This window comes from Hyla sarda, chromosome 7, assembly GCF_029499605.1.
Source record: "Hyla sarda isolate aHylSar1 chromosome 7, aHylSar1.hap1, whole genome shotgun sequence".
NCBI classification, from domain to species: Eukaryota; Metazoa; Chordata; class Amphibia; order Anura; family Hylidae; genus Hyla; species Hyla sarda.
In genome coordinates this window covers 181,498,103-181,525,918 of record NC_079195.1, presented here as the reverse complement: position 1 = coordinate 181,525,918, position 27,816 = coordinate 181,498,103, and the positions used below count along the sequence as shown (strand labels likewise).

At 45.5% G+C, this 27,816-nt stretch overlaps 1 protein-coding gene across 5 annotated transcripts in view; it reads left to right on the top strand.

Moving 5' to 3' along the window:
• The window catches only part of LOC130282814 (protein kinase C delta type-like), a 19,510-nt gene extending 6,567 nt beyond the window's left edge, over positions 1-12,943 (top strand). For all 5 annotated transcript variants that reach the window (XM_056531611.1, XM_056531614.1, XM_056531613.1 and 2 more), the window contains 2 exons: positions 5,353-5,669; positions 11,507-12,943. In XM_056531611.1, coding sequence (XP_056387586.1) covers positions 5,353-5,669; positions 11,507-12,065 — 876 coding nt within the window. In that variant the 3' untranslated portion in view covers positions 12,066-12,943. The remainder of the gene's footprint in view (positions 1-5,352; positions 5,670-11,506) is intronic.
• Positions 12,944-27,816: the final 14,873 nt, after the last annotated feature.

Sequence of the window (27,816 nt, the reverse complement as noted above, 5' to 3'; positions counted from 1 at the left end):
AGGGAGGAAAATGGAATTATGGGCTTTGTAGGCAAAGAAGTAAACTCAAAAAAGGAAATACTAGTTCACAAAAAGCTAGCCACAGCGTTATGGTAATCTCACGCCATTTAGCCCCAAGACAAGCGCAGATCCTTCCTAAGCATGTCCATTAATGTCTGCCAGGTATGTATTAAAATCACCTTATGGTGGATAACCCTTTAAAGGGGTTAAATGACCAGCATCAAAGTGATCTCCATTGTCGGTCATTACTGGCTGGTGTTTCTGTAGGTTGAGTCAGCACCGCCAGGTATTTGGCACTAGAGAGGCAGGATTCCTCTAGTGCCTGAAGTTCGGCTATGCTGACCCCCCCAGTAAGTTAAAATGTATGAATTGAGAGATGGCACAACCCTCCCCCCCCCCCCTCTAACATGGGGTGGACCACTCCCCCGCCGCCCCCCCTGCCTGAGAGTGATAGGAGTGTGATTACAGCTACCACACTCCCATCACCCTCAGCCAATGCAGATCTGGAGGTGTCTGCAGTATAAGACATATTCTAACAGCAGAAAAGTAACTGCAGCTCTGGAAGTGACAGGAGGATAAGACATGTTGTGACAGCAGAATAGTGACAGCAGCTCTTAAGGTGACTGGAGGATAAGTCAAAATGTAACAGCAGAATACTGACTGCAACTCTGGAGATGACTGGAGTATAACACATGATGTGAGAGCAGAATAGTGGCTGCAGCTCTAGAGGTGAAAGGAGCTTAAGACATGATGTAACAGCAGAATAGTGGTTGAAGCACTGGAGGCAACTTGAGGATGCAACAAGATGTAATAGTAGAAAAGTAAGTACAGCTTTGGCAGTAACAGGAGGACGAGATATGGTGTAACAGCAAAATAGTGTATACCATGCTGTGCCTGTATTTATCTGAATAAAGCTTGAAGTTTTTTTACCTGCTACCGTGGTGCCGAATACTTCTATTGCTGTCCATGTCTGTGGAGGGGAACGCTACCCGACAGTCCAGGCACAGGAGCGGAGGAAAGGATCAGAGCAGTGAAGCACATTTTATTAACAGCAAAAAAGTGAGTACACACACTTTGTCTCTGTCTTCTTCCTCTGTGAACGTGAATCAGGTACCTGTCATAGTGCCAAAAGAAAAAAAAGTGATATGTTGCTCAGTACCTAATCCTGATCCTGTACATATAAAATGTTATGTGTCTAGGACCTATATATCCCTAACAGATAGCATTTATATCTTGGTCACTTGCTTTGTCTTCTTGCCTTGTGGAGGGGGCGTGTCCATCTCTTTCCCTCACTGAGTCTGGGAGCAGCCTGGCAGTCTGCAGATCTTTCTAAATTAGTGCAAGGATTTTAGTGATAAAAACACAGTAGTTTTTATGCATACATTTTATATCTGTTCCTAGTAAAGATGGATGCTATTCCAGCTTTACTAGGAACAGATAGAAAATGTGTGTCATTCAGCTTTAACAGACTCCTGAATGTCTGTTCAGCTTCTTTGTCATTCAGGAGTCAGAGAAAGCTTTGGCTGTTCAAGCATGCTGGGAGTTGTAGTTTTGCAATAGCTTGAGCTGCAGTGTTTGTAAAGCACTGTGTTAGAACAGTGTTGCCTTTAGCTGTTGCAAAACTACAACTCCCAGCATGCCCACACATCCTTTGTCTGTAGTTTTGCAAGAGATGGAGACACACAGCTGGAGAATACCCAGCTCTAACACAGAGTTTTACAAAGATTGTAACTCCAGCTGTTGCAAAACTACAACTCCCATCATGGTAGTTGTAGTTTAGAAATAGCTGAAGGCTGCAGTGGTGATCTCCTATACTGGATACCAACACACTTTATGGCCTGTATCCAGTATGCTGCAAAATTCAGAGTAGTCTGTCTGCATAAAGACTGATGACCCCTAGTGGTGGTTATTTTCATTTTTCCTTTTTTAGTAATTTTTTTTTTTATAAATGTGTATTTAAAAAAGTCATCTTATCAGTAGTACTACAAAATATAAAAAGTTTTTCAACATGACAGTGTCTCTTTCAGCATGCTCCTATCGGTGAAGGGGAGGAGTTCCTGCACGGAATAAAGATATGTGGTGGCACCCTGCCTCCGTCCTACATGCCCCTAGGCCTTATGTCCCCCCTTGTTATCCTCCTGCACTGGCTCTTAGAAGATCAGGGAGAATGCAAGCTGGAGCTCTCTATATAATACATACAGACCTTCAGCTTGCATGCTCCCCGAGAAGCAGCAAGACCTACGGTGGCCGGGCCCTCCGTGCCTGACCTGTCACACGCCCCTGCTACAGAGAAGCTGTCATCTGGCCAATTGTATTGCATCATAGCTGTAGTCACTTGTAAGTTCTGCAGTGATCATGGGTGAAACAACAACTCCCAGCATAACCTTATTACTGCTAAGATTTTACTGGGAGCTATAGTATCACATGGTACAAACTTATTGAGCAATTGCCCCTTACTTGGCATCACAACAGGCTAAATAATTACTTATGGGGGCATTATAGGGTGACACCATTTTCTACCACAACGGGTGACATTAACCTTAGCAACACCACTGGTGCTCTGTAATAGCTAGAGGCAAAGAGCTCGCTGTTACTGCGCTCCTCTGTGTGTGCCGCTGTGTCAGTCAATGGGAGGTCAGCAGAGAAAGGTGTTGGCGGCCCTCTGATACTCGGGCACATTATAAAGAATTTATTCTCTTTTGGCTATAAAACAATGAAATATACACAGAAACATTTGAGTGGAATAAGCTTTTTAACCCCCATTACAAGGATGTGATAGATGCCCATTACAAGGATATGATAGATGCCCATTACAAGGATGTGATAGATGCCCATTACAAGGATGTGATAGATGCCCATTACAAGGATGTGATAGATGCCCATTACAAGGATGTGATAGATGCCCATTACAAGGATGTGATAGATGCCCATTACAAGGATGTGATAGATGCCAATTACAAGGATGTGGTAGATGCCCATTACAAGGATGTGGTAGATGCCCATTACAAGGATGTGATAGATGCCCATTACAAGGATGTGATAGATGCCCATTACAAGGATGTGATAGATGCCCATTACAAGGATGTGATAGATGCCCATTACAAGGATGTGATAGATGCCCATTACAAGGATGTGATAGATGCCCTTTTTCATCCATTATGCCTGGGCTGCCAAAAAAAAACAAAACTGTAACTCACATTCCGCTACTCCCCCCGTGTGCCAATATCGGTCTTCTATCTTCTGGGCCCGGTCTTTTTCCGCATCTTGGAGCTTATCGCTGGCCGCAGTGATGTCTCGCCTTACATGACACTGTGCTCAGTCTATCACCAGCCAAGGCAGGAGGGACATTGCTGTGGCCGGCTATAAGCTGAGCGCAGTGCCCCACTGAGAGACGTGATTGGCCGGCACCGCCTCTGTTATATGCTTGGAGTACTGGTAGTACCACAATAATGACAGACATATAGTTGATATTGGATTTTGCACAGTATTTAGTAAAATTCTAATTATAAAAATACATAATGAATAAAAAGTTTTAAAAAATTAAGAAAAAAATATATTATTTTTACAATTACATGGACCCCTTATCCATTTGTAATACTGCCGGCTACATTTTCAGGTCCCTGCCCGTTCACATAAATCATTCCCTGATTGAAAAAATAAAATAAAAATGTGTGTATATATATATATATATATATATATATATATATATATATATATAAATATATATATATATACGGTATATATATATTTTAAAATATCTAAAATTTGTTCCCTACAAATTTTCCCATCCATACTGCATCATTTTATCTATCTATCTATCTATCTATATATATATATATATATATATATATATATATATATATATATATATCTCACAGAAAAGAAAACGTCCGGCACTCGAGAAGATGCAGGTAAAACTTGTCAATGGCTTTATTCACACGCTTAGGCAGGACACAATCTGACGCGTTTCGCACCCTCAGGTGCTTAGTCGTAGACTCTACGACTCTACTCTACGACTAAGCACCTGAGGGTGCGAAACGCGTCAGATTGTGTCCTGCCTAAGCGTGTGAATAAAGCCATTGACAAGTTTTACCTGCATCTTCTCGAGTGCCGGACGTTTTCTTTTCTGTGAGAGTTCTACTAAGCCGGGAGCGGTACCGGTGTCCGCAGCACGAGATAGCGCAGCAAACGCGAGAGTGGTGAGCAGCCTGACCCTATCTGCATATATATATATATATATATATATATATATATGTATGTATATATATATATAACACTCAATGTGTGTATGTGTGTATGTATGTGTGTAAGTTCCAGCATCACAGGGTTTTTGTTTAAAGTCCCATACAAGTCTATGGGAATTACTGTATATGTTACTGCATAACTTCCAAACGGCTGGAGATATAATACTTGGTCACATGTTACTTATATGTCCACTTAAAATATAGGATAGCTAATTTAACCCTTAACTACCCCCATTTGTGAGGGTCAGGGTTTTTGTTTAAAGTCCCATGCAAATCAATGGGAAATGTATGTTCCCACATAGGAGGTCGAGATATGAGGACTGGATAGGAGGTCGAGATATGAGGACTGGATAGGAGGTCGGGATAGGAGGTCGGGATAGGAGGATGGGATAGGAGGACGGGATAGGAGGATGGGATAGGAGGTCGGGATAGGAGGTTGGGAAATGGCATCAATATATGAGGAGGGGATATGAAGTCAAAAGCTTCCTCCTTTGTTTATTTTCCTCCCCAACAAGGATTAGGAAGGAAAAACTGGGCAATGCTGGGTACTCAGCTAGTATATATATATTTATTTATTTTAATAGTAAAATGGAATAGCTAAAGTAAAAAATAAAAATAAAAACACGCCTGCAAAAACAATGTTAAAACCCACATCGCTTTTTTTTTGTGTTTTTTCACTCCCACACTATGGAGAAAAATACAGCGATTTTCCCAAAAAAACGCCATAGTCTCATAAGGCCGCTTATAGGAATCACAAAAGGATTAAAAAAAACACCAATTAGAAAAACGAAAAAAGTGGATATGGCATTTTGTAGTTCCTTATTGACTTGCAGCTAACATTTGCCCACGCTGTGCAGTAGAATGGGTGTTTTTTTGGGCCTTTTTTTTTTTTTTTTCAACTACATCCCTATTACATCTCATATGTACCACGGCATGGAAATAACAATGACCATCACACCACAGTCCCTAACTGGTTGGCTCTAGCTATACCTCTAGTTATACCTAGTTATAACAAGTTGGCTCTAGTTATACCAAAGGGATATTGTCAAAAGGAAATATTTCCCATAGTCTTCCACTATTTACTATTGCTCCCTTTGCTTTCTTTCAGGTGGGCCTGGCATCAGTCCCCGGCCGAAACAACTACGTGGCCATCAAGGGAATCACCAAGACAGGGGACAATGCAGCGACCCTGCAGAGAGAGAGACGGATCCTCATGCTGGCCCGAGACTGCCCGTTCCTGTGTCACCTGTATGCTGCACAGCAGTCTCAGGACCATGCATTCTTCATCACCGAGTACCTGTCCGGCGGCAGCCTGGAGGCTTTACTCAGAATGTGCAGCTGTCTGAACACCGACAACGTAAGATTCTACACAGCAGAGATTGCATGCGGCCTCCAGTTCCTTCACGGACATAACATCGTCCACCGGTAAGTCTAACTTCCCCACACCTGTCTCCTTGTCATGTTGTAAATAATGCACCCAACTTTCCCAGAATCCTGAATTTTGTTAGGCTTTGTGGTGGTACAGTTCATGACCCCTTCACCATTGTCGATCTTTAAAGATTTCCTGTGATGTCCCAGCACCAAAAGTTGTCCTGTGGGCTGCGGATCTCCTTGGGCATGCATTTTTCACTGTCTATTATATAATGTATGTACTGTATCTTTAACCCCTTCCCGCAGAATCACGTCATTCAGTTAACCCCGCGATGCACAGCATCGCACGGGTTAACTGACAGAAGTCCCGCTGTTTCAAGCAGGGGACAACTTCTGCAACACCTTCCAGGACCATCTGTCGATGGTCCTGGTCAGCGATCACTGTGATTGGTCCCTGTGGACTAATCACAGTGAATGAGCTGACTGGGGGTAAAGTTCATTTCCCCTGCTCTGCCCGCCACTAGAAGTCTGAGCAGAGCAGGGGAAGAAGATGCCGAGAGCTGCTGTGGAGACAGCAGCACTTATCAAGTACCGGCACGGCAGTGGGGACCGGCGGCAGGCTCTCAGCAGCTGGAGGCACACGGGTTGGCGGCGGGTAAGTGGAGGAGGCGGCGGGCGGCATCTGCATCAGAGGCAGCAGTGAAGCTCTTCACTGCTGCTTCTGGTAGTTTCAAAACTACAACACCCAGCATGCCTTTTGGCTGTCTGGGCATGCTGGGTGTTGTAGTTTTGCAACATCTGGAGGGCCGCCGTTTGGATCAATCTGTGCTCTTCCAGATGTTGCAAAACTACAACTCCCAGCATGCCCAGACAGTCCAGGCATGCTGGGAGTTGTAGTTCTGTAACATCTGGCCCTTCAGATGTTGCCGAACTACAACTCCCAGCATGCCTGGGCATGCTGAGAGTTGTCATTTTGCAAAATCTGGAGGGCTACAGTTTGGACACCACTACACAGTGGTCTCCAAACAGTTCTCCTCCAGATGTTGCAAAACTACAACACCCAGCATGCCCTTTGGCTGTCCGTGCATGCTGGGAGTTGTAGTTTTGCAACAACTGGAGGCACACTGGTTGGGAAACATTGTCTGTTTCCTAACTCAGTGTTTCCCAACCTTTGTGCCTCCAGCTGTTGCAAAACTATAACTCCCAGAATGCACTGAAAAACCATACATGCTGGGAGTTGTAGTTTTGCAACAGCTGGAGGCGCACGGGTTGGGAAACACTGAGTTAAGTAACAAACTCTTAGTGTTTTGCAACCAGTGTACCTCCAGCTGTTGCATAACTACAACCCCCATGCACGGACAGCCAAAGGGTATGCTGGGAGTTGTAGTTTTGCCTTCCCCACAGGGGGATTTACTGTGAGTTTCTCGCTGCAAGTTTGAAATGCAGCTATTTTCCGCTGTAGCTCAAAACTCGCTGTAAACCCGCCCGTGGGAATGTACCCTAAAAACACTACACTACACTGACACAAAATAAAGAGTAAAACACTACATATACACCCCCTTACACTGCCCCCCCCTCGCCCCTCCCCAATAGAAATGAAAAATATCAGGTATGGCACTGTTTTCAAAACGGAGCCTCCAGCTGTTGCAAAACAACAACTCCCAGTATTGCGGGACAGCCATTGACTGTCCAGGCATGCTGGGAGTTTTGCAACAGCTGGAGACACCCTGTTTGGGAAACACTGCCTTAGAATACCCCTATGTCCACCCCTATGCAAATCCTTAATTTAGGCCTCAGATAGGCATGTCACTCTCTCACTTCGGAGCACTGTCGTATTTCAAGGAAACCGTTTAGGGCCACATATGGGGTATTTCCGTAATCGGGAGAAATTGTCTAACAATTTTTTGGTGGGCTTTTTCTCCTTTTACCCCCTATGAAAAGGTAAAGTTGGGGTCTACTCCAGCATGTTATTGTAAAAAATAAAAAAAAATGTTACACTAACATGCTGGTGTTTCCCCATACTTTTTTATTTTCACAAAAGGTAAAAGGAAAAAAAGACCCCAAAGTTTTTAATGCAATTTTTCCTGAGTACGGAAATACCCCATATGTGGGAGTAAAATGCTCTGCGTGCGCACAACAGGGCTCAGGAGTGAGAGCACCATGTACATTTCAGGTGATTTGCACAGGGGTGGCTGATCGTTACAGCGGTTTTGACATAAAAAAAAAAAACACCTACATGTGACCCCATAGTGGGCCTTAACACCCCACACCTGTTTGAAGAATTTTCATTGAAAATTAAAAATTTGTGTTTTTTCACTAAAATGCTGGTGTTATCCCAAATTTTTCCATTTTCTCCAGGTGTAATAGTAAAAAAGCCCCCCAAAATCTGTATATAAATGCCCTATAAGTGGACGTAAAGTGCTCTGCAGGCGAACTACAATGCTCAGAAGAGAAGGAGCGCCATTGGGATTTTGTCGGAAGAATTTGGTTGGAATTGAAGGCCATGTGCGTTTACAAAGCCCCCATGGTGCCAGAACAGTGGACCCCCCCACACATGTGACCCCATATTGAAAATTACACACCTCACGTAATGTAATAAGGGGTGCAGTGAACATTTACACCCCACAGGCATTTGACCTATTTTGTGTACAGTCATCCATGAAAATGAAAAATTAGATTTTTCATTTGCACAGCCCACTGTTCCAAAAGTCTGTCAAACACCAGTGGGGTATAAATGCTCACTGCACCCCTTATTACATTTGGTTAGGGGTGCAGTGAGGTCACATGTGGGGGGGTTTCTGCTGTTCTGGCACCATGGGAGCTTTGTAAACGCACATGGCACCCGACTTCCATTCCAAACAAATTCTCTCTCCAAAAGGTTTTTTTTCCTGAGCATTTTAGTTCGCCTGCAGAGCACTTTACGTCCACATATGGGGTATTTCCACACGAGGTTACAAATTTTGGGGGGCATTTTTTCCTATAACCTCTTGTAAAAATATTGAATTTGGGGGGAAAAAAACTGCATTTTAGTGAAAAAAAATGTTTTTTCATTTACACATCCGACTTTAACGAAAAGTCGTCAAACACCTGTGGGGTGTTAAGGCTCACTGTACCCCTTGTTACGTTCCTTGAGGGGTGTAGTTTCCAAAATGGTATGCCATGTGTTTTTTTTTTTTTTGCTGTCCTTGCACCAAAGGGGCTTCCTAAATGGGACATGCTCCCCAAAAACCATTTCATCAAAATTTGCTTTCCGAAAGCCAAATGTGACTCCTTCTCATCTGAGCATTGTAGTTCGCACACAGAGCGTTTGACGTCCACACATGGGGTATTACCATACTCAGAAGAGATGGGGTTACAAATTGTGAGTGTCATTTTTCCTATTACCCCTTGTAAAAATGTAAAATATGGGGGGAAAACCAGCATTTTAGTGGGAAAAAAAATTAATTTACACATACAACTTTAACAGAAAGTCGTCAAACACCTGTGGGGTGTTAAAGCTCACTGTACCACTTGAGGGGTGTAGATTCCAAAATAATAAGCTATGTGTTTTTTTTTTTTTTTTTTGCTGTTATGGAACCATAGGGGCTTCCTAAATGCGACACGCCCCCTAAAAACCGTTTCAGCAAAATTCACTCTCCAAAATCCCATTGTCGCTCCTTCCCTTCTGAGCCCTCTAGTGCACCTACAGAACACTTGACATACACATATGAGGTATTTCCTTACTTGATAGAAATTGGGTTACACATTTTGGGTGGCATTTTCTCCTTCTAGCCTTCATAAAAATGCAAATACTGGGTCTACAGGAACATGTTAGTGTAAAAAATAGAGATTTAGAATATTCTCCTTCACTTTGCTGCTATTCCCTTGAGAAAGTCTAGGCTGATGAAACGTACGTTGGTGGTGGTGGTGACAGGTCTCCATTATGGGTAAGTGAGTACCAGCTTTGTTAGTGCTTTTACTTTCATGCACTGTTAGTGTCCATTCCAGCTATCCTGAGTGGGTAGCTGGACATTATATTGGTAAAGGTTATATACCCCTTTTCTTGTCCTATTGGACATTATTATTGGACACCCATTACTGCTGCTGTAGATCTCACTGTTTATATACTTCATACCTGTCTTACCACCTTCTTTTCGGATTGGTTATCTGTTTACAATCATTGACCTTGTATAATGTTAATATTTAGTAGTCATATTTGTGATTTTAAAGAGTATTAATAAAATTATTTTAGTTTTATCAGTAGTCATGGCTCTAGTGTTTCTCTATAAGTATATAAAATTTATTTTCAGAGCTATACTGTAGCATTGGTTTATAGACCCGCAGCGAGTTTTAGATATGGTTTATACACCAGTAGTTTCAATGTACATTATACTACAACGCTGCTATTTCTTGTTGCTAATTATTCCTGTGAAATACCTAAAGAGTTAACAAACCTTTTGAATGTCATTTTGAATACTTTGAGGGGTGCAGTTTTTATAATGGGGTCATTTATGGGATATTTCTAATATGAAGACCCCTCAAATACACTTCAAAACAGAACTGTTCCCTGAAAAATTCTGATTTTGAAAATTTTGTGAAAAATAGGAAAATTGCTGCTGAACTTTGAAGCCCTCTGATGTCTTCCAAAAGTAAAAACCTGTCAACTTTATGATGCAAACATAAAGTAGGCATTCTGTAAATGTGAATCAATATATAATGTATTTGGTATGTCTATTTTCCTCACAAGCAGAGAGCTTCAAAGTTAGAAAAATGCGAAATTTGTTAATTTTTCATAAAATTTTGCAGTTTTTAACCAAGAAATGATGCAAGCATTGACAAAAATTTACAACTAAGATAAAGTAGAATATGTCATGAAAAAATAAACTCGGAATCAAATTCATAAGTAAAAGAATCCCAGAGTTATTAATGCTTAAAATGACAGTGGCCAGATTTGCAAAAAATGCTCTGGTCCTTAAGGCCAATATGACCTCAGTCCTTAAGAGAGAGAGGAGCAGTGATAATCAGGTGACCCTGCCTGCCCAGTGGGAACCCCTAAATTCTCTTGTATATGGTGTTGGGGGGGAGGAGTCGCCCCAGTCTAGCTGCAGAGCTCAAGCTGAGAACTGTGTGGAAAGGAGGAGGAAGTCGTGTGTGGAGAAATCCTGAGGGAAGCCTAAGAAAATATCTTCTAAAGTCAGCCCCACCATTCTGCAAGTGTTCCCCCATACAGCGGAAGCCCCGCCATTCTGAAAGTGTTCCCCCGTACAGCGGAGTCAGCCCCGCCATTCTGAAAGGGTTCCCCTGTACAGCGGAGTCAGCCCCACCATTCTGCAAGTGTTCCACCGTACAGCGGAGTCAGCCCCGCCATTCTGCAAGGGTTCCCCCGTACAGCGGAGTCAGCCCCGCCATTCTGCAAGGGTTCCCCCGTACAGCGGAGTCAGCCCCACCATTCTGCAAGTGTTCCCCCATACAGCGGAGTCAGCCCTGCCAATCTGCAAGGGTTCCCCGTACAGCGGAGTCAGCCCCACCATTCTGCAAGTGTTCCCCCGTACAGCGGTGAGTCAAGCTTTGGCGGTGATAGTACTTGGACCTTGTGAGAACCCTAGCCAGAGTGGGAAACCTTTCAGTCTCTAATCTCTAGTCAGTATTATTCAAGTGGATGAAAAGCACCATAAGTCCTATCAAGGCAACAGGGCTCCCAAGGGTTACACTGCATCCCTTCTGCTCTTCATACTGTGTGTTGTACCATCTACACCTGCTCAGTAAAAGACAGTTATCCGTAACCCGACGTCGGTGTGTTTCTTACTCCCATTGTCTGGCCCCGGAGAAGCTGATAAGAATTCCTTGCACCCCTGTGGCACCACATTACCATTGTCTTTTATTTATAACTCTTTTTTCTTCTTTCATTGCAGAGATATCAAGCCAGATAATATCATGCTGGATAGAGATGGACACATCCGCATTATAGACCTCGGACTTGCCCAAGATGGCGTCACCTCTTCCAACAAGATCCAAGGAGTGACGGGCACGTTACCATACATGGCCCCAGAGGTGCTCCAGAGGAAGATGTACTATGCAGCAGTTGACTGGTGGAGCCTGGGGATTGTTGTATCCCGGATGTCAGCAGGACGTTCCCCATTTTACTTTGGCTGCAACAGAGAAATGGCTCACGATTCCATCACCAGAGAGAAGCCTAATATTCCATCTTGGCTCCCTGCTGACCTGAAACATCTGATCAAGAAACTGCTGCGTAAGAATCCTGAGAAGCGGCTTGGTGTGAACAGGAACATCAGAGACCATCCATTCTTCACCACCATCAACTGGGAGGAACTGGAGCAGAAGAGAGCACAGCCGCCATTTACACCATTCAAGCCAGCTCTGAAGAAGGGAGACCTGCCGTGGCCAGAGGAAGAGACAGCCCTTCACCCCTTGGAAGGATTCTCTTTCATTGCTCCAAGCTGGGCCTGTTAACATCAGCCCATGGCCACGGCCCAGAGCTCTGTGCCCCCTGACCCATGCCTCTGCTGCTGTATTAGACCTCGGCTTGTCTATAACATCCTCTCTATACCATCTGAATGCTGCAGATTTCCATCAAGTTGTTACCCTGGATCTTAGCTCCACATCCTCCACAGCCTCTGAAGACCCTCTGTACCCCAGGAGCGGCCTGTGCTTGTAACACCTCAGCACAGACCTGGTAAGTATCACACATCATCATATATACATTAGGATCACACACACATACAGGTAGATAGAAATATACACACAGGTACATACATAGATAGTATAGACACATACACACAGACACACACAACAGATAGCGGTAGATATCGGCTTTGATCCTGGGACTTGTTCCGATCGCCATATTTGGGGTCAGGAAGGAATTTTTCTCCTTTGAGGACAATTGGCTCATTCTTTAAGGGGGTTTTTGCCTTCCTTGGGATCATTCCAGCCATAAATAGGTAACATAACATAATGTACAAAAAATAAATGAATAATAATAATAATAATAATAATAATAATAAAAAATATTATATATGAATATATAAAAAAAAAAATACATAATAGTTTACCATACTAGATAGGTCATGTACTGGCTTTTGATCCTGGGACTTGTTCCGATTGCCATATTTGGGGTCAGGAAGGAATTTTCCCCCCTTACATAAGGATAATTGGCTCTTTCCTCAAGGGGGTTTTCGCCTTCCTTTGGATCAACACAGTATATAAAAAAGCTTTGCTTTTACATTTATACATTACACATAGCAAAATAAAACATAACACACATTTCTAAAATTTGCAGAATCCCAGTATCCCCTTCCTGTAACTATATAAACTAAATAAAATGTCCTTTTTCCCCTTTTCATCATTGTGTCTGTGTCTTTATTTCCATTGTTTGATCATGTATTGTTCTAATAAATACAGTGAAACCTCTTTGAGAAGACCACCCAAATTTCTTCTGGTCTTCTATTGCAGTGGTGTCCTAAAAACAAGACCACTATGGGGGTGGTCTTTTCAAAGAGGTGGTACAAAGCTTCATTTGCACTTAATGTATTATATTGTTGCAGAATGTTTGATACATTTGCACATATTTAATGGAATTGGGTAGTGCAAACATTTGACAACTTTTTGTTGAATAGAATAAAAGTGTTTAAAAAACCATGGCACTTAAACCATGTCTCCTTTTGTTAGGCCAAACATGTATAACTGATGGTGTAAATTAGCAAAAAGAAAAAAATGGCACAATATGCTGGATAAATATGTCTACAAAGTCAAAGACAGAAAAAAATTGTGCAAAATGTGCCTAAGAACTGACACATGGTGCTTGATAAATTCTCCCCAAGGCGCCTAAAATAAAAAAAAAATGATCTTCCCCTATAAACGGGTATAGATGGAGGCAGGGGCGTACCTAGAGCATTTGGCACCCGGGGCGGACCCTTTGTTTGCCCCCCTCCCCCCCCCCCCCACACACACACGCACCCCCCTTAATTACACCCCCTCCCCTCCCCCAGGGGCGGACTGACAACACTCGGGGCCCCTGGACCAAAAAAAAGGCAAGGGCCCCTGCTAGGCTTTGCAGTTCGTCAATCTTCTGCCACGCTACTATTCCACCCAAATCCCACACACAATAAATTAAAATTTATATATGTAAGAAACACTTTAACGTAGGTAAATTTCCATGACCAATAATACTGGTATACAATGAGCAAATATATAGCACCACACAATAACTGGATAATACCGCCATACTGTACTGAATAAAACCACTATATACAGACCAGTATACTATACAGGATCTGTATACAATATAAGTGATTATATACAGGACCATATGGCGGTAGATATCATCTGTACACAGGATGTGTATACCGTATAAGTGATTACAGTTACATTTTGGGACTCACAATTACGTCTTTTCTGATCAGCGGCGTCCTCTTTCCTCTTCTTCTTCGTCCGGATAAGACCACCATGTGAATCTCTTAACATCTGCAGGAAAAACATGTCAGACAAATTTTTTCAGTGCCCTCCCCTCCTCTACACAATCTTCCCATCTATAGGCCCACAAACTGTAATAATGCCCTCCTTGGTGTCCTGCACAGTAAATGGGCAGGTAGGTAGGTAGCCAGGTAACCCCTCTTTCCCATAGGTATATGCAGAGTTACACCCCCCCCTTCTTTCCCATAGGTATATGCAGAGTTACACCCCTTCTCTTTCCCATAGGTATATGCAGAGCTACGCTACACCCCCCTCTTTCCCATAGGTATATGCAGAGTTACACCCCCCCTCTTTCCCATAGGTATATGCAGAGATACACCCCCACCCCCTCTTTCCCATAGGTATATGCAGAGCTACCCCCCCTCTTTCCCATAGGTATATGCAGAGTTACACCCCCCCTCTTTCCCATAGGTATATGTAGGGTTACCCCCCCTCTTTCCCATAGGTATATTAAGAGCTACCCCCCCTCTTTCCCATATGTATATGTGGAGCTACACCCCCCTTCTCCATAGGTATATGCCGAGCTATACCCCCCCTCTTTCCCATAGGTAAATGCAGAGCTACACCCCACCCTCTTTCCCATAGGTATATGCAGAGCTACACCCCACCCTTTTTTCCATAGGTATATGCAGAGCTACACCCCACCCTTCCCCATAGGTATATGCAGAGCTACACCCACCCCTCTCCCTCCCTTTCCCATAGGTATATACAGAGCTGCCCCCTCTCCCTCCCTTCCCTATAGGTATATGCAGAGCACCCCCCTCTCCCCCCTTCCCTATAGGTATATGCAGAGTATCACCCACCCTCTCCCTCCCTTCCCTATAAGTATATGCAGAGAACCCCCCCTCTCTCCCCTTCCCTATAAGTATTTGCATAGCACCCCCTCTCCCCCCTTCCCTATAAGTATATGCAGAGCACCCCCTCTCCCCCCTTCCCTATAAGTATATGCAGAGCACCCCCCTCCCCCCTTCCCTATAAGTATATGCAGAGCACCCCCCCTCTCCCCCCTTCCCTATAAGTAAATGCAGAGAACCCCCCTCCCCCTTCCCTATAAGTATATGCAGAGCACCCCCCCCTTCCCTATAAGTATATGCAGAGCACCCCCCGTTCCCTATAGGTATAGGCAGGGTTAAAAAAATAAAATAAAAAAAAAGATGCTCACCTGATATACCACACAGCGATCTCCTCAGCTGCAGGGCCTGCGTCTTCTCCCCTCCACAGTACAGGCGCCGATGAGTACTCAGGCAAAAATTAACTTATCCTCTATTCCCAGGATAGGGGATAAGTAGCTGATCGCAGGGTCTGACCACTGGGGCCCCACACGTTTTCCAGGACGGGACCCCGTCACTCTCAGTGAGGAGGATGTGTCGTCTACGGGTAGATGGCATGCGCTCCATTTATTTCTATGGGAGCGCCGATGATGTCTTTTTGTCGCTCCCATAAAAATGAATAGAGCGAGTGCCGGCTGCATCACGCACTCCTCACTGAGTGCCGGGTCCTGTCCCGGTGGTCGTGGGTGGGGGGCTGGACCCAGCAGTTGAACCCCCTGCGATCAGCTAATTATCCCATATCCTGTGAATAGACGATAAGTTAAAGGGGTACTCCCGTGGAAAACTTTTTTTTTTAAATCAACTGGTGCCAGAAAGTTAAACAGATTTGTAAATTACTTCTATTAAAAAATCTTAACCCTTCCAATACATTTTATGGGCTATATACTACAGAGGAAATGCTTTTCTTTTTGGATTTCTCTGATGTCACGACCACAGTGCTCTCTGCTGACATCTGCTGTCTGTTTTAGGAACTGTCTAGAGCAGCATATGTTTGCTATGTGGATTTTCTCCTGCTCTGGACAGTTCCAAAAATGGATATCAGAGAAATGCACATCAGAGAAATGCAAAAAGAAAAGCATTTCCTCTGTAGTATATAGCCCCTAAAAAGTACTGGAAGAATTAAGATTTTTAAATAGAAGTAATCTACAAATCTGTTTAACTTTCTGGCACCAGTTGATTTAAAAAAAAAAAAAAAAAAAGTTTTCCAAGGGAGTACCCCTTCTACTTTCGCCAGAAATCTCTTTTAATAGTAAAACGCTTTGTGTATGGCCATTTTTTGGCACTTTGTTCAGGTCAGTATCAGTCAGTTTAACTCACTCAGTACGAAGGGCGTACCTGTAGGCCCTACGCACGGTCCTGGTGTTTAAAATGGTGCATCATCGGTCCCGGCTGCTAACCATAGCCGGGTCCCTGGGATAATGTATGCGGCACCGATCGGTGTGCCACGCGCTATTAACCCTTCAGACGCGGCGATCATAGTTGATTGCCGCATCTGAAAACAAAAGTAAACGCTTCCCGGCAGCTCAGTCGGGCTGATCGGAACATAGCGATAAAATCACGATGTCCCGATCAGCTAGGACGCGAGCGGAGACCCCCTTACCTTGCTCCGTCATGTCCGATTGGCATTTGATTGCTCCAAGCCTGAGCTACAGGCTTGAGCAATCTAGACCCTATCTCGCTGATCCATGCAAAGCTGTGGCTTTGCAGGGATCAGGGTAAGAGATCAGTGTGTGCAGTGTTATAGCTCCCTATGCGGAAATGTCCCCATGCGGAAATGTCCGAACTATAAAAAAATATCATTAATTAAACCACACGGTCAATGGCGTACGCGCAAAAAAATTTCAAAGTCCAACATAGCGTATTTTGGGTCACTTTTTACATCATGAAAAAATGAATATAAAGCGATCAAAAAGTCTGATCAATACAAAAATGGTACCGATAAAAACTTCATACTGGCCCATACACGGAAAATGTAAAAAGTTATAGGGGTTAGAAGATGAGAATTTTTAACATATAATTTTCGTGCATGTAGTTATGATTTTTTTCCGAAGTACAACAAAATCGAACCTATATAAGTAGGGTATCATTTTAACCGTATGGACCTACAGAATAGAGATAAGGTGTTATTGTTACCAAAAAAATGCACTGCATAGAAACGGAAGCCCCCAAAATCTACAAAATTAAATTTTTTCTTCAATTTTGTCGCACAATGAATTTTTTTTCCCATTTTGCCGTGGATTGTTTGGTAAATGATCAATGTCACTGCAAAGTAGAATTGGTGGCGCATAAAATAAGCCATCATATGGAATTTTATGTGCAAAATTTAAAGCGTTATGATTTTTTGAAGGTGATGAGGAAAAAATGAGAATGTAAAAACGGAAAAAACCTGCACCCTTAAAGGGGTACTCCGCCCCTAGACATCTTATCCCCTATCCAAAGGATAGGGGATAAGATGTCAGATTGTCGCGGGCCCGCTGCTGGGGACCCCCGGGATCACCGCAGCGGCACCCCGCTGTCATTACTGCACAGAGTGAGTGCGCTCTGTGCGTAATGACGGGCGATACAGGGGACGGAGCAGTGTGACATCATGGCTCTGCCCCTCGTGACATCACGGCCCGCTCCTTAATACAAGTCTATGGCAGGGGCGTGACAACCGCCACACCCCCTCCCATAGACTCGTATTGAGGGGGGCGGGCCGTGATGTCACGGGGGGCAGGGCCATGACGTAAAGATACTCTGGCCCCTGTACTGCCCATCATCACGTACAGAGCAAACTTGCTCTGTGCAGTAATGACAGCGGTGTGCCGCAGCAGTGATCCCGGGGGTCCCCAGCAGCGGGACCACGGCGATCTGACATCTTATCCCCTATCCTTTAGATAGGGGATAAGATGTCTAGGGGCGGAGTACCCCTTTAAGGGGTTAAAACAGGTATTTTTCAAGCAAAAACTGCTGGAAAAAAAGTTGTCAAAAATTTCAGCCATGTTTGCGGTAATATATGACTGGAAATAAGGCCACAAATATGGCCACAAAACAGATGTAAACATGGCAACGCTTTAGTCACTACTCTTCCAGCTTATATGTTAACCATACAATAAGAAAATAAGCGTGAAAAATAGAAAAAACTTATCAGTGACAGGTCTACAATACCACTATACAAGCAGCATTATAACAAATAATAGCATTATACAGTGACCATATAGATGACACCACACAGGACCTACAGAGAAGAATCACCCTGGGAGCATACAGAACTATAATAGAGGATTTATCTACTGCCCTGTCATGTCTGTTTTCCTAAATACCTGCATCCACCATGAAATAATTCAGCATATTAAATGTGAAACTATTTTACCTTGTAAACAATAAAATACGATCTCCGGCGACAGCTGCCCCCCAAGCTTTTTTACATTTTTTACATTTTTTACCTTGAAGTTATGCTGAGGAAATAATTCTCGATCTTTCCTTAGAACTCTGTATTGTGCTGCCCCCTGTTATTCCTCCTGGAAATCTATGGGGGATTTAATTCCGACTGGGTACAATTCACCTCACCCCCACAAAATGGCAGACAAAAACCACCATAATGTTCTTAGCTGTTCTTTTGAGCATAGTCTTAGACCAGTGTTTTCCGAACAGTGTGTCTCTAGATGTTGCAAAACTACAACTCCCAGTATGCAAGGCATGCTGGACATTGTAGTTTTGCAACAGTTAGAGACACACTGTTCAGAAAACACTGGTCTAAGGCTATGCTCAAAAGAACAGCTAAGAAAAGTATGGCGGTTTTTGTCTGCCATTTTGTGGGGGTGAGGTGAATGGAAAAAACAGAGTTCCAAGATACACCAGAATTCTTATCTCATGGGTAAAACAATAATTTACTATAATAGACATATCAGGAGAGCGGACAGCGAATCAATAATCTCGGGACTCACAAGTGGCATCTGATCTGATTGGAGTCGTTCTCCTTCCCTTCATCTGGTCTAGATCACCATGATAATATCTCTTGAGGACTGTAGAGTTCACTGCTGAGACATCTATGGTCCCTCACTTCTGATGTCATACACTTTATAGCAACAAAACTAAATTTGGACCCCATCCCCTGAAAAAATCTCAGACCCCAGGCCCCTAAATAAATACATAACCAGACCCCTAGGGGCTGATTGGGACCTCCATTGGGTCCCGATCAGCTAAAATGATGGCCTTACCTGCAGGGGCGGACTGACCGGCCAGTCCATTCGGCCATTGTCCGAAGGCCCAGCCGGGAAAAGGGCCCTGCTTGTCCTCAGTGTACAGAGCCCTACTTGTCCTCTGTGTACAGAGCCCTGCTTGTTCTCAGTGTACAGAGCCCTGCTTGTGCTCAGTGTACAGAGCCCTGCTTGTCCTCAGAGTACAAAGCCCTGTTGGTCCTCAGTGTACAGAGCCCTGCTTGTCCTCAGAGTACAGAGCCCTGTTTGTCCTCAATTCGCAGAGCCCTGCTTGTCCTCAGTGTACAGAGCCCTGCTTGTGCTCAGTGTACAGAACCCTGCTTGTCCTCAGTGTGCAGAGCCCTGCTTGTCCTCATGTACAGAACTCTGCTTGCCCTCAGTGTACAGAGCCCTGCTTGTCCTCAGTGTACAGAGCCCTGCTTGTCCTTAGAGTACAGAGCCCTGTTTGTCCTCAGTGCGCAGAGCCCTGCTTGTCCTCATGTACAGAACCCTGCTTGTCCTCAGTGTACAGAGCCCTGCTTGTCCTCAGTGTACAGAGCCCTGCTAGTCCTCAGGTCCAGAACCCTGCTTCAGAGGCGGCTCTAGACTTTTTGAGGCCTTAGGCGAAAAAAAATCTTAGGCCCCCCAAGCGTGATAAAAAGAAGAAAATAAAAAGTAAGCAGGCGATGTTAAAATTAACTGTATAAATTGCATATTTTAAGGCAAACTTTAATATATATCATAACCTCGCTATTCACAGCTCTTGAAATCTTATTTTTCTAATTAAATTAGTCTACAAAATATCTATACACAAACATTGGGTATAGAAAAATAAATAAAATGTGTCTGACTACTCAGTTATTCTTGTTGGTGTCTCCTAAAACTGAAATAAAGTTGTCAACAGAGTATTGAAAGAACACTATAGAATCAGGAACACAAATGTGTATTCCTACCCCTATAGTGGTAAACTATTTAGCACCCCATATCCCATTAACCCCTTAAGGACTGAGCCCTTTTTCACCTTAAGGAATGAGCCCTTTTTCTCAATTCTGACCACTGTCACTTTATGCATTAATGACTCTGGGATGCTTTTACCAATTATTCTGATTCCGTGCTGGTATTTTAGTGACATATTCTACTTTATGTTAATGGTAAATTTCCGTTGTTACTTGCATCCTTTCTTTGTGAAAAATCACCAACTTTCATGAAAATTTTGAAAATTTAGCATTTTTCTAAATTTGAAACTCTCTACTTCTAAGGAAAATGGATATTCCAAATAAATTATATATTGATTCACATGTTTTTACTATTGGAAGACATCAGAGGGCTTCAAAGTTCAGCATCAATTTTCCAATTTTTCACAAATTTTTCAAAATCGGAATTTTTCTGGGACCAGTTCAGTTTTGGAGTGGATTTGAGGGGTCTTCATATTAGAAATACCCCATAAATTACCCCATTAAAAAAACTGTACCCTCCCCCCCAAGTATTCAAAATGACATTCAGAAAGTGTGTTAACCCTTTAGGTGTTTCACCGGAATCGCAGTAAGGTAAAGGAGAAAATTCATTACACTCGCATGTTCTTGTAGACTTAGTTTTTGAAATTTTACAAGGGGTAAAAATAGAAATAGCCCCCCAAAGTTTGCAACCCAATTTCTCTTGAGTAAGTAAATACCACATATGTGTATGTCAAGTGCTCTGTGGGTGCACTAGAGGCCTCAGAAGGGAAGGAGCGACAAAGGGATTTTGGAGAGTGAGTTTTTCTGAAATGGCTTTTTGGGGGGCATGTCCCATTTAGGAAGCCCCTATGGTGCCAGAAGAGCAAAAAAAAAAACAACAACATGGCAGACAATTTTGGAAACTAAACACCTCAAGGAACGTAACAAGGGGTCCGCTGAGCCTTAACACCCCACAGGTGTTTGACGACTTTTCGTTAAAGTTGGATTTGTAAGTGGATTTTTTTTTCACTAAAATGCTGGTTTTCCCCGAAATTTTAAATTTTTACAAGGGGTTATAGGAGAAAATGCCCCCAAAAATTTGTAACCCCATCTCTTCTGGGTATGGAAATACCCCATGTGTGGACGTTAAGTGCACTGCGGGCGCACTACAATGCTCAGAAGAGAAGAAGTCACATTTGGCTTTTGGAAAGCAAATTTTGCTGAAATGGTTTTTGGGGGGCATGTCGCATTTAAGAAGCCCCTATGGTGCCAGAACAGCAAAAAAACAAAAACAAAACACATGGCATACTATTTTGGAAACTACAACCATCAAGGAATGTAACAAGGGGTACAGTTAGCCTTAACACCCCACAGGTGCTTGACAAATTTCCGCTAAAGTTGGACGTGAAAATGAAAAATTAGATTTTTTTCACTAAAATGCTGGTGTTACCCCAAATTTTTTATTTTCACAAGGGGTAATTGGAGAAAAATGGAGTATGGAAATACCCCATATATGGATTTAAAGTGCTCTGCTGGCGCACTACAATGCTCAGAAGAGAAGGAGCGCCATTGAGCTTCTGGTGAGAGAATTTGGTTGAAATAGAAGTGGGAGGCCATGTGCGTTTACAAAGCCCCCTGTGGTGCCAGAACAGTGGACCCCCCCTCTAGTGATGTTGCAAACATAACATTTTTGGTTCGCGAACCACGAACGCGAACTTCCGCAAAACTTCAATGGGCAGGCGAATTTTAATACCCACAGGGACTCTTTCTGGCCACAATAGTGATTTAAAAGTTGTTTCAAGGGGACTAACACCTGGACTGTGGCCGGAGGGGGATGCCAGAGGGCAAAACTCCCATGAAAAATTACATAGTTGATGCAGAGTCTGGTATTAATCCATAAAAGGCATAAATCACTATTATTCCTAAATGGTTTGGAATAACATGCTTTAGCCCCCTTTAGGCATCACATAGTTAGATCCCCCCCTTTAGACAGCACATAGATTCCCCCATATTAAGCAGCACATAGTTAGAGCCTCCCTTTAGGCAGCACATAGAGCCCCCTTTAGGCAGCACATAGTTAGATCCCCCCTTTAGGCATCACATAGATTCCCCCATATTAAACAGCACATAGAGCCCCCTTTAGGCATCACATAGTTAGATCCCCCTTTAGGCAGCACATAGATTCCCCCATGTTAGGCAGCACATAGTTAGAGCTCCCCTTTAGGCAGCACATAAGATTCCCCCATATTAGGCAGCACATAGTTAGAGCCCCCCTTGAGGCAGAACATAGTGGGATTTTAACCCAAGGCCCCAGCGCTGCAAGGCAGCAGTGCTAACCTCTGAGCCACCATGCTACCCTTAGCATACATCTAATATCCACGGTTGCTAAAATGGACAGAGATTACCAGAAAATGGACAGAGAGTACCAGAAAAATTAGGCATTGGTATTGTTGCAGCAACATAACAAGTGCAGCAGCAGAGGCCAGAAAAATGTAGGTATGTACACATGGATGAAAAATTTGGTATTGTCGCAGCCGCATCTGTAGCAGCAGCCAGAAAAATTGCAGCACCAGTAAAAGTGCAGCAGCAGAGGCCAGAAAAATTAGGCATGTACACCTGGCTTGAAAATTTGGTATTGTCGCAGCCACTGCTGTAGCAGCAGCCAGAAAAATTGCAGCACCAGAAAAAGTGCAGCAGCAGAGGCCAGAAAAATTAGGCATGTACACCTGGCTTGAAAATTTGGTATTGTCGCAGCCGCTGCTGTAGCAGCGGCCCGAAAAATTTCTGTTTGTTTCGCCAGGGAGAAAGGGCCCTAAAACATTTCTGCTTGAACCCTAGTTGGTAGCTGATAAGTCACGCAAGTCATCCGGCATTCAGAGTTCAAATACAGCAGCGTGTGGACCATTTTTAGCCCAAGGCAGCTCACCTGATCAGGCCTTGTTCAGTCAAATGTATCGCCCAGTGTCAGTCCCTTCGGGATCCATCCACATCCCTCCGTCCCTTCATCTTAAGAAAGGTGAGGTAATCCAGACTTTTTTGACCAAGGCGACTCCTCTTCTCAGTGACAATACCTCCTGCTGCACTGAAGGTCCTTTCTGACAGGACACTTGAAGCAGGACAGGCCCGAAGTTTGAGTGCAAATTGGGATTGCTCAGGCCACAGGTCAAGCCGGCAAACCCAGTAGTCAAGGGGTTCATCGCTCCACAGAGTGTCGATATCTGTGGTTAAGGCCAGGTAGTCTGCTACCTGTCGGTCAAGTCATTCTCTGACGGTGGACCCCGAAGGGCTGTGGCGATGCGTAGGACTTAAAAAGCTCTGCATGTCCTCCATCAACAGCATGTCTGTACAGCTTCCTGTCCTTGTCGGCGTGTTCGTGGGAGGAGGAGGAGGATTACTTTCACCTCTTCCCCTGTTATATCCCTGTTGTGCTGTGACATGACCCTTATATGCTGTGTAAATACTTCTTATTTTATTTTGGACCTGCTGAATCCTTTCCGCCTTGCTGTAATGCGGTAACATGTCAGGCACTTTACGTTCATACCGGGGGGTCTAGTAGTGTGGACACCCAGTACAGATCGTTCTCCTTCATCCTTTTTATACGAGGGTCCCTCAACAGGCACAACAGCATGAAAGACCCCATTTACACAAGGACGGATGCTGAGCTACTCATATCCCGTTCTTCGTCCTCAATGATGTCAGGGAAGGTATAATCTTCTTCCCCCCAGCCACGTACATCACCGGGGAACCAGATAGGTGACAAGGAGCACCCTGGGATGCCTGCTGTGGTTGGTCTTCCTCCTCCTCTTCAAGGCCGCATTCCTCCTCTGACTCCTCTTCCTCACAATCCTCTTCCAGCGTTGCCGCAGGTCCAGCAAGCGATGCTGATAAGGCTGTTTCTGGTGGTGATGGTGTCCCCAACTCTTCCTCTTCACGCTCATCTACTGCCAGATCCAGCACTCTTCGCAGGGCACGCTCCAGGAAGAAAACAAACGGTATGATGTCGCTGATGGTGCCTTCGGTGCGACTGACCAGGTTTGTCACCTCCTCAAAAGGACGCATGAGCCTACAGGTGGCAAAAATAATCCCAGCTCCGCAGATGATGTCCTAGCACCCCGGTCATACAAATATTCGTTGACGGCTTTTTCTTGTTGGAGCAGGCGGTCGAACATTAGGAGTGTTGAATTCCAACGTGTTGGGCTGTCGCAAATCAAGCGCCTCACTGGCATGTTGTTTCACCGCTGGATATCTGACAAGTGCGCAATGGCTGTGTAGGAATGCCTGAAATGGCCACACACCTTCCTGGACTGCTTCAGGACATCCTGTAAGCCTGGGTACTTGAGCACAAAGCGTTGTACATTCAGAGTACACACATGTGCCATGCACGGCACATGTGTCAACTTGCCCAACCTCAATGACGCCAACAAATTTGTTCCATTGTCACAAACCACCTTGCCGATCTGCAGTTAATGCGGAGTCAGCCACTGGTCCACCTGTGCGTTCAGGGCCGACAGGAGGGCTGGTGCGGTGTGACTCTCCGCTTTGAGGCAAGTCAACCCCAAGATGGCGTGACATTGCCGTATCCAGGATGTGGAATAGCATCTGGGGAGCTAGGGGGGGGAGGGTGCCGGTGATGTGGAGCAAGACGCAGCAGTGGAAGAGGACTCGGCCGAGGATGTTATGGAAGAGGATGGAGTAGGAGGAGTAGAGGAGGTGGCAGCAGGCCTGCCTGCAAGTCGTGGCAGTGTCACCAACTCCTCTGCAGAGCCACGCATTCCATGCTTGGCAGCCGTCACCAGGTTTACCCAATGCGCAGTGTAGGTGACATACCTGCCCTGACCATGCTTTGCAGACCAGGTATCAGTGGTCAGATGGACCCTTGCCCCTACACTGTGTGCCAGACATGCCATAATTTCCTTTTGCACAATGGAGTAAAGGTTGGGGATTGCCTTTTGTGCAAAAAAAGTTCGGCCGCGTACCTTCCACTGCGGTGTCCCAATGGCTACAAATTTTTTAAAGGCCTCAGACTCCACCAGCTTGTATGGTAAAAGCTGGCGGGCTAGCAGTTCCGACAAGCCAGCTGTCAGACGCCAGGCTAGGAGGTGACTTTGAGACATTGTCTTTTTGTGCTCAAACATCTCCTTGACAGACACCTGACTGTGGGCAGATGAGCAGGAACTGCTCAAGGCGAGAGACGGAGAGGCGGATGGTTGAGAGGGGCAAGGAGGGCAGCAGTGGTTGACCTGGCTGAAGATGCTGGACCAGGAGGAGGATGGCGGCTTTGACTTTGTGCGCTGCTTGTACTGACGTGTTGATCCCATAGGCGTTTGTGATGTGACATCATGTGCCTTCGCAAAGCAGTTGTGCCTAGGGGGGTGATGGACTTCCCACGACTCAGTTTCTTCTGGCACAGGTTGCAAATGGCCTCGCTGTTGTCAGAGGCAGACACACACAAAAAATGCCACACTGCTGAGCTCTGCGATGACGGCATTCTGGTGGTGGCAACAGCATGCGTTGATTGGCGTCCCGTCTGGCTGACCCCAGGTGCCGATGCATGCTGTCTGACTGTGCCACTAGCTCCTTACGACGACCTCCCCCTGCTTCCAACTCGTCTCCTCCTCCTCTCTGTCTCCCCATCTGAACTTTTCCCCTCTTCTTCTCTTCTAGCGGGCACCCACATGGCATCCACGGATACATCGTCATCATCAACACCTTCACCGCTATCTGACACCTCAAGAAAGGAGGCAGCAGCGGGTACAACATCATCATCATGGACACACGTCCATGTGTGTAATGCTGCCTGACTGAGACATATCCCTGTTATCTACATCCTCTGGCAATAATGGTTGCGCATCACTCATGTCTTCAAACTGATGTGTAAATAACTCCTCTGATGGATCAAGTAAAGTTGCTGTGGTGCTAGTGTTGGTGGTGGCGGCAGGCGGGCAAGTGGTAGCATGAGAGGTGCCCGAAGCTAAGCTAGAGGAGGAGAAGGATGGTGTGTCAAGGTTCCGAGCGGAAGCTTTAGTAGTTGATTGGGTGTCTTGTGATAGCCAGCTAACTAAGTCCTCAGAACTTTGGGGGTTCAGGGTACGTGGCCTCTGAACACTGGCCATTCTAGGGCCAAAGGGAGTCCCAGCACCACGACTGTCACGATTCGGCTAACAGGTAGTGGATCCTCTGTGTCAGCGAGGGATTGCCGTGGACCGTGCTGGTGGACCGGTTCTAAGAGGCTACTGGTGTTCACCAGAGCCCGCCGCAAAGCGGGATGGTCTTGCTGCGGCAGTAGCAACCAGGTCGTATCCACTAGCAACGGCTCAACCTCGCTGACTGCTGAGAAGGCGTGGGACAGAAGGACTAGGCAGAGGCAAGGTCAGACGTAGCAGAAGGTCGGGGCAGGCGGCAAGGTTCGTAGTCAAGGTGGATAGCAGGAGTTCAGGTAACACAGGCTTTGGACAACACTAAACGCTTTCACTGGCACAAGGCAACAAGATCCGGCAAGGGAGTGCAGGGGCAGTGAGCAGATATAGCCAGGGAGCAGGTGGAAGCCAATTAAGCTAATTGGGCCAGGCACCAATCATTGGTGCACTGGCCCTTTAAGTCTCAGAGAGCTGGCGCGCGCGCGCCCTAGAGAGCGGAGCCGCGCGCGCCGGCACATGACAGCAGGGGACCGGGACGGGTAAGTGACTTGGGATGCGATTCGCGAGCGGGCGCGTCCCGCTGTGCGAATCGCATCCCCGACGGCCATATCAGTGCAGCGCTCCCGGTCAGCGGGACCGACCGGGGCGCTGCAGGGAGAGAGACGCCGTGAGCGCTCCGGGGAGGAGCAGGGACCCGGAGCGCTCGGCGTAACAGTACCCCCCCCTTAGGTCTCCCCCCTTTTTTGTCCGACAACTGCTTTACCTGGGACGAGGACACCGGGAAAGAATGGAGGGTTTCCTCAACGGCAGGCAGTACAGCAGGAGTGGGAATGGGGAGGGAGGGCAGAGGGTGAAGCTTGGCACGGGGCAGGGTGACACCAGGACGGGGGCCATGAGGAGGCACTGAGGCTTGCCTGACGGGACTGGGAGGGGGGGAGAGGCATTTCTTGTGGCAAGCAGAGTCCCAGTTCTTGATCTCCCCGGTGGTCCAGTCAAGGGTGGGAGAATGAAGCTGGAGCCATGGCAGACCGAGGAGGACCTCAGAAGTGCAGTTGGGGAGGACGAAAAATTCAATCCTTTCGTGGTGGGGTCCAATGCACATTAAGAGGGGTTTTGTGCGGTAACGCACGGTGCAATCCAATCTAACTCCGTTGACCGCGGAAATGCAGAGCGGCTTGACGAGACGAGTCACCGGGATGCAGAACTTATTCACCAAAGACTCCAAAATGAAATTCCCAGAGGCACCAGAGTCCAAGCAGGCCACGGCTGAGAGGGAGGAATTGGCTGAAGGAGAAATCTGCACGGGCACCGTGAGACGTGGAGAAGCAGACTTTGAACCAAGAGATGCCACACCCACGTGAGCTGGGTGCGTGCGTGCGTTTCCCAGACGTGGAGGACGAATAGGGCAATCCACCAAGAAATGCTTGGTACTGGAACAGTACAGATAAAGATTTTCTTCCCTACGGCGATTCCTCTCTTCCTGGGTCAGGCGAGACCGATCCACTTGCATGGCCTCCTCGGCGGGAGGCCCAGGCGTAGATTGCAAAGGATGCTGTGGGAGAGGTGCCCAGAGATCTAAGTCTTTTTCCTGGCGGAGCTCCTGATGTCTCTCAGAAAAACGCATGTCAATGCGGGTGGCCAAATGGATAAGT